Raw genomic sequence first — 7,823 nt, 5'->3', positions numbered from 1 at the left:
GACTTTTCTTGTCAGTTGTTGGATGCACTTATTTTCAACATACTTTCCTGTTTCCTTTTTCAAATGTTTATTTGTTTTTATAATTCTTTCGACAAACTATACTGTGACTTTTTTTTAGTTTTTTCCAACATGCAACGTTATGATTGCCATATTATACAGTCCCTCCAGGATCTTGTGGCAAAAAAAACTTGAATTTGCGGCCCAAAACCTTTGAATTTGCTGCCAATTTTGTCAAAAATTGTGATAAAAATTCCAGTATTTTTATGTGATTTTTTTGTAGAAAATTGCACCAAATGACAAAAAAATTGCATGTCAGGTGAAAAAAAAATACGTCATGTAATCACTTGCTATAATAATTATACTGAATATTACAAAAACAGCTGCAAATGTTTCAGTTCTCTTCTTTAGTTTTATTTTACAATTTCAAAACATGGACTCCAATAATGTTGCATAAAATCCTGAGTGAATATTCTAGCTCTCAAACCAGACAATGTGACTGTAAAACATCATGTAAACTACATCTTCTGTAAACATGACATTTCATTCATCCATTTGTTTATTTGTACAGGGACAGTGCACATTAATGAACATTTCTGTAAATGTGCCAGTTTTAGCTGAGTAGCTAGTTTCCAACTGCAGTCCCCAAGCAAGGTGTTAAATGCCCGCTAAAAGGAAACAAAAACATTACAATAGACATTTCGTAATATGATATATAATATATCATATAATTCAACACATATTGTATGCATTTAAACAAAGTGCAAATTCTTATGTCAAAACAGAGCATTTCTCCATACTGCAATGCCATTAGCGTGATTTGATGACACATCTGATGACATTTCACATGACGTTGCATGTGCAAAGACTTCTGGTCAGCCAGAAAATGCAGAAAAATCATGGGACTTTTGATAAAGTGCAAGCCCCTGCAAAAATTGTGGGCTTGCATTTAATTTGTCTTAATCATTGCGATTGCAAGATCGAGATTTTCTGGAGGGACTGATTAAAGTATGACTTTTTTTCTTTTTTCTTTTGGTATGTTTTGCTTGTTTATTTATACAGGCTTTTACACATACTTTACTATGAATAAGGATCATCATGGAGAAAAACTTGGCAATTAAAGAGAAGTATGCCACAGATAGTGATTATTTTATTGAAGTGAAAATACAAAATGGAGTTTGCATGTTCTCCCCGTGTCAGCGTGGGTTCTCTCCGGGCACTCCGGCTTCCTCCCACAGTCCAAAGACATGCAGATTGGGGACTAGGTTAATTGATAACTCTAAATTGTCCGTAGGTGTGAATGTGAGCGTAAATGGTTGTTTGTCTCTATGTGTCAGCCCTGCGATAGTCTGGTGACCTGTCCAGGGTGAACCCTGCCTCTCGCCCGATGTCAGCTGGGATAGGCTCCAGCCCCCCCCGCGACCCTCAAGAGAATGAAACGGTTAGAAGATGAATGAATGAATGAATGAAAATACAAAATGCAGAAAGGGATTATAAAGAAATGAAGGTCAAGGATAATGTTAAAATGTTCACAAAAATCTAGCACAGGACTTGTGGACATATGTTTGTAAAGTTTGTCATCGCCTCCTTTTCAGACATCATGTCTTGAATTGTAAGAAAGAAGCTCATGCAACAAGTCCAAGTGTTGCTTCCCTTGCCATGGCTGAAACAACTAAAATTTACCTTTGTCACTGTAGTGAGACGTGTGAGCTCCCTGCTCAAAGTGTTGCAAACACTTCACATCAGGAAAGTATTCTGCCAGAACTGAACATCTTGAGCACACTGGAACAACATTTAACCCTATGGGCCCTAGGCACTTTTGGGGTATTTTTACTGCCTTTACTTTTAAGCTCATATCACAGTCATTATAAAGGCTACATACACATGCTATATCTTGTTATTTTTTTCAGGACAATGTGGGATATCGAGATTTGCCATCATGCCATGTCCTTCTATGTGCCTGTATTTTATATTAATTTTTATATCAATGAAAAAAAACAAATCTGTGTTACTAAATTCTTACATTTTTACATGTATCTCACCATAGCAAGTTGGAAGTTGACATATTCTGCCATACATGTCCCCCTCAATGTATATGGTGACTACGGCCCTGTCAGCATGCATAATTAGGCTGCAGTTGTCTGGGTACGCAAAGGTGATGTGGCTGGTCTTGTCATACAAAGTTTGATGGAGTGTCAACTGGACAATATGGAGATATTTGCATCTTGAAAGCCAGACTACAAATGTGGATAAACAGGGAGAAACACACGCAAGCCTAAGACGTGGTAAGATACGATATTCCTCACTATATGAAGTGACTGATAACAAGATCTGTATAATGGATTGTAAAGAAATTCGTCAGGTTTTTATTTTGTAGACAATTAATCTGGATTTATAGCGTGATGGGATCACAGCACAATGATGTGTGTGGTATCATTGGAAAGCTCTGCTCCTGCGCTTGCATGTGATATGCGTGGCATTTCTGTGCGAGCCTACATTCGCGAGTAATCCATCCAAGAGTTATGTGTGTGCAGAGCTGTATGAAAGCTCTGTTATACAGAATTTTAGTGTAACTTCATCGTTTTTCGCTGTGAAAACATTGGACTACCGACAAGTGCTTGGTCCTGTTGGAAAGCTACAATTCCGCTGTTTCACGTGATATGGCTTCTCGCTATGACGCACGGTCGCGGAGAAAATCAATAGAGAAGAACAGGTGTGAATTTGGACGCACTATGCATCGTTCGGACCCATAGGGTTAATTGCAAGACACACTGCATTTATGAAGTAACTTGTTTTGCCAGAAGGTGTACAAATGGAGTGTTGGGGCCAACTGTTTGTGTTCCATCAAATTTTGCAGAAAATACCAATGTACTTCAAAAAACAGTAAACTGTACAGCTATGAATATCAACAACAACGACAAATTTGTATTTCATGGATAACAGTAAAGTATGTTGATGGACATGTGTTTAAAACCAGTTGATGTGGCCTAAGAGGTCTGTGGTCAGTACTTCAGTTGTGTGTTTTATGTTGCTCCCGCAGAAGGGAACTGTCCTCTCAAAATTTTACTGGATGAAACAAATGAAGCGAAGTGTGCTCAAACTCTTTTCCTAGGTGGAAGAGGTACTTGTGAAGAAATATTGACACTGTGCAAGTATTTTAGTGCAAGCATGCTTAATGCTGATGATAGTTTTTTTTTTTTTTAATGGACTACAACTGTAAATTTGATGATGGATAAAAGTTACTCAAACCAATCCGAAGTACACTAATATTTTGGCAAGGTGTTCCAAGACATCTGCCTCCTATGGTCAGACAACATTGAATTCCAACATGGTTTTGCTCCTTCTGTTGATCTGAGGAGGAAAGAAATAATTGAGGGTCTCTTTAAGCAAGAAGGTATGAATAGAAATTTTGGTGATTTTAACTGGTCTCAGAGATGTGGTCTCTTGAGCATAAATTCTGTTACAGCTGCTCAAATGTTTGATCACAAAAAAGGTGGAAAAACTTTTAAACTAAAAAAGTTTGCCATAAAATATTAAAAATAAGTGGAGCAGATAAATGGAGGAATCTGTGGTATGTGGTGAGAGGAGATGTGCCCAAAGACTGGCTGTATGAATTTTTTAATGTAAATATATGTATATATGTTGTATGTGTGCAGTGTGAAGGAGCTACAGCTCACATTTTATTGTGCTGTAAAACAACAAGTAAATGAATCTTGTCACCTTGTTTTATCAGACTCAACAGAAAAAGTAGAGTCAGTCTGAAGTTTGTAAAGTTTGACATCAGTGAGACACAACAAACAATGATGAGTCAGCAGTATAAAGTCTTTATTCACACACAGTCAGGGACAATATGTTCAGAAGTTCAGTGTCATAAACAATGATTGATTTGATAATCCATCATTTACATGTTGCCTTTACAGATACGTCGGGGCTGCAGACAGCAAACATGGACACAGAGAGAGACAGAGAGGGGTGGGACATAAAGCAAAGGTCCCCCACCAGAATCTAACCAGGGACACATGGTGGGACAGAACTAACATCAGCTGTGTGACATCCTGTACACACTCAACTGATGTGTTCAGCAGTGAGAAGGTTTCTCTAACAGGAGGAGACTCTCACTCCTACAGAGAACACAGAGACACTGAGGAACCAGAAGACCAGAACCCAAACCCAGGATAAAGAGGTTCAGTGAATGTGGTGTTGAAGGTGTGGAGGTGGATCAGTGTGTCAGACGAGACTCTGAAGAAGGACAGAGTGCCAGCAGGACAGTCCACATACACTGCTACTCTACCAGAGGAGGAGGAGGAGGAGGAGGAGGAGGAGGAGAGTTCTATTCTCCTGTTATTATGCCTGACAGAGTAACCACCAGCAGAGCACTCCAGACTCCAGGACTGATGATTCCTTCCAAACACACAGTCATCACTGTCTCCTCTCCTGCTGATTCCTCTGTAACTCACTGAAATATCAACCCCTCCTCTCCACTTGACCTCCCAGTAACAGCGACCAGTCAGACCAGTTCTACACAGCAGCTGCCTCCACCTGTCAAATCTGTCTGGATTATCAGGATATGACTGATCCTCCTCCACACATGTCACCTTCCTGTTGTTGTCAGACAGTTTGAGGTTTTTGTTTATTGTGTTTGTGTCGATGGTGAGTTCACAGGAATCTGATGGAGAGAAGAAGACACAATACAGCTGCAGTTATTCATCTATCATTTGTTCAATGATCACTTCCTCCAGGAGGTTGTGATTGCAAAAATTAACTCAAATTCATCCAACCAGGATGGAGCTGCATGCAGGGTATTGATTCTGTCTCTCTGTTATCATGAGACTCCTGCTTTTTAAAGATATTTGTGGGGGCTTTATTGCATTTATTTGATAGAGTTGTAGTTGTAGTTACAGTTGTAGCATGAAAGGGAAAAGAATAGCATGCAGCAAAGGTTCAAGGGTTGGAATAAAAACCCGTGGCTGCTGTGGCAAGGACACAGTCTCTGTACATGGGACATCTGCTCTACCAGGTGAGCTAGCGGGCACCCTGAATATGAAGTTTTTGATGAATGCATCGCTGTTGTCTATTGTGTTGTCAAGGATGTAAGAAAAGATTAGATTATCATGCATGCTTCATGTCTGAATGTCAAAAGTTTCTTTCAATATTTTGTTTTCTTTTTGATTTATGTCCTTCTGAGAAGTGAGCAGTTAGACTGAGGTGCAGAGGTTGATGTTTTCTCTCTGGAAATTAAATGGTGAGTAAATTTGAGACTCAATTTCAGGTCTTTGATGCTGTGAACATCCTTTTTTTTGTCACTGCTATATACTGTCCCTAATATTGGTGGTGTGTGGGTCATTGGTGTCAGTGGATTAATGCTGTCTTTTCCTTTTGGCCGGTTTGGGAGTCAGGTGGTCCGGGTTATTGATTTCTCCCTCCATTGTGAACTGGTGGTAACAGTGATCGATGAATCTTTTTAAGTTCTTCACACTAAATCGCATATGATATCGTGTTGTGTTGGCTGGGTGTGATGCAGTCAGGATGTTTTTTTTCATATTTGCACATTATATATTATTTGCATAATATATATGCATATTATATTTTGGCACAAAAGTAGAAGAAGTGTTGAATCCGATCTAGCAGCAGGGCGCTGCCATGTTGAATGATGATTTCACCACCATAGTCTCGTGATCTCAGCATATCTCGCAATCCTCCTCAGCCTCCTATCTTTAATCAAGAGCCTGGTTTGTGCAACAATCTTATCTTAATTAACGACAGGAACAAAAATCCACAGACGTCTGGTAACAAATGTTCTCGTATTAAAGTGAAACACTTCACTAAAATATGTTTCTGAAAACATTTAAGGTGAGAAATAGGCAACACAGTCACTGAATCTTGGTTCATATTTGAGCAGCACTGATTAGATTTAACATTTGATCGGAGTTTGACAGAGAGAGGGGGTGGCTCTCTTTCTCTCCACTTCTATACTCGTTGTGTCCATGACATTTCAGGCCACATCAGTCCCAAAAAAAGGCCACCAGATCCTGGAGGAACTGATATATTGACACTCAGAAATTTGAATGAGTGATGTCACAGTTTGAAGATGTTTTGCTTTCATGAATCAAATTAAAAACACACTTACACTTCCTCAGACCTGGTCTCAACCATCGGACTCCACCAGGCTCCACCCTGAAAGAAGGAGGGGGGTCAGAGCAGCACTTCCTCTTTCAGCATGCACACATGGACATTACATCACTCTCATACACATATTGTTATACACTGATAAAGGAACAGTCCACAAGGTTGATAACACACTTGAATGTAGCGTCTGAGTTCCTTTAACATGCAGAGATCTGTCCAAACTGCATCAATTATTACCAACAGGCAATTATCATGTTTGTTCCTGGAGATGTTCTCCTTGGAGACCTCCTACACAAATATCTCCTTTTTATGTTCCACCAGTGTTCATACCTGAGAGTGTCCAGTCTCCAGTGTAGATCCTTCAGTCCAGCAGACAGCAGCTTCACTCCTGAGTCTCCTGGATGATTGTAGCTCAGGTCCAGCTCTCTCAGATGGGAGGGGTTGGAGCTCAGAGCTGAGGCCAGAGAAACACAGCCTTCCTCTGTGATCAGACAGCCTGACAGACTGCAAACACACAAAACAACACACATGGCAGATCATCTGAGGGTCCTGCTGTGTCGCTCAAACACAAGAAGAAACTGTCTCCAAATCAATAACTGATCAATACAATGACTGAATAAGAGAGTTAACTGTAACCATGTCATTGTGATCTGAATGTTAAGGAGTCTACAGTCATGCTAGCAGCTCTGTGAGGATGGACTTAGACACAGGGATGCTTTGAGCTACATGATAACATAAGCATGCTAACACGCTCACAGGATTTCACAATCTTTTTTTGGATTGTTGCTGCCAGAAATCCCTTTCCCAAAAAACTGCATTGCAGTGAAAATTGCAATAATAGTTGTGATGCTTTCACAGCCTACTTGCAATCAGTATTTCCTGTAGCTGTGTTGAAGGACCATGTCAATAAGCCTCTCTCTTTTGCTCTCTCTGCCTGGTCAGCACAAGCTAACAAATTATCAGCAGTGGCTAACATCCGACACCAAGCAGTTGAACTGCCCCAACAATCTTACACCAATACCAAAGCGGCTTGACTCATTAAATCATTATGTCATTAAACCAGAGCTTGAAGAACCCTCCTGTGAACACTTGGCTGTATGTTTGTTTATTGTTCAGGTACATTTTTCTCCAAACATTGTAACATGGTGACATTTTTGTGGAACAGCCTGCCAGAGAGAATCAGGACTGCAGAGACTGTTGATGTTTTTAAGAGGAGGCTCAAGACTCACCTTTTTAGTTTGGCTTTTAACTCATTTCTTTTACTCTTTTAATTCTTACATTATATGTTATTTTAATTTCTAATACTTTTAAATGATTTATTTTTAAATCTTTATGCATTTTATTAATATTAAGTTTTGAAATCTTCATTTATTTATTTATTATTATTTTATCTCACACTTGTTTTTATCCTACCCTATTGTCTTCTAGTCTTTTAGTTTTTAGCTCCAGTGTTTCCTCATGGGGGGCCTCCACACTGGGAGGTGTGTCCGGTCTGCCTGCGGGGATGTCGTCCTGGAGATCCCTCAGGCCCGGAGGACTGGGGGGCTCTGCACCATGTGTGGAGTCTAACCTGATCTATCTGGGTCGGGGTGGTCTCTGTGGCCGTCAGCTGTGGCGCCTCTCAGTGTGGATGAGCTCCCCATAGGTGGTTTTTCCTCACCTGGTGCCTCAGTGCCCTGTGTGTGTGTGTGTGTGTGTGT

The 7,823-nt window shown here is 40.1% G+C and overlaps 1 protein-coding gene across 1 annotated transcript in view; it reads right to left on the bottom strand.

Moving 5' to 3' along the window:
* Nucleotides 1–3,805: 3,805 nt before the first annotated feature.
* The window catches only part of LOC126387386 (ribonuclease inhibitor-like), a gene marked incomplete at its 5' end in the record, with an annotated part of 5,036 nt that continues 1,018 nt past the window's right edge, over nt 3,806–7,823 (bottom strand). The window contains 3 exons of the mRNA XM_050039914.1: nt 3,806–4,663; nt 6,125–6,171; nt 6,454–6,627. Coding sequence (XP_049895871.1) covers nt 4,119–4,663; nt 6,125–6,171; nt 6,454–6,627 — 766 coding nt within the window. The remainder of the gene's footprint in view (nt 4,664–6,124; nt 6,172–6,453; nt 6,628–7,823) is intronic.

Source organism: Epinephelus moara, unplaced genomic scaffold (assembly GCF_006386435.1).
Source record: "Epinephelus moara isolate mb unplaced genomic scaffold, YSFRI_EMoa_1.0 scaffold3937, whole genome shotgun sequence".
NCBI classification, from domain to species: domain Eukaryota; kingdom Metazoa; phylum Chordata; class Actinopteri; order Perciformes; family Serranidae; genus Epinephelus; species Epinephelus moara.
This window is presented reverse-complemented; position numbering and strand designations above follow the sequence as displayed.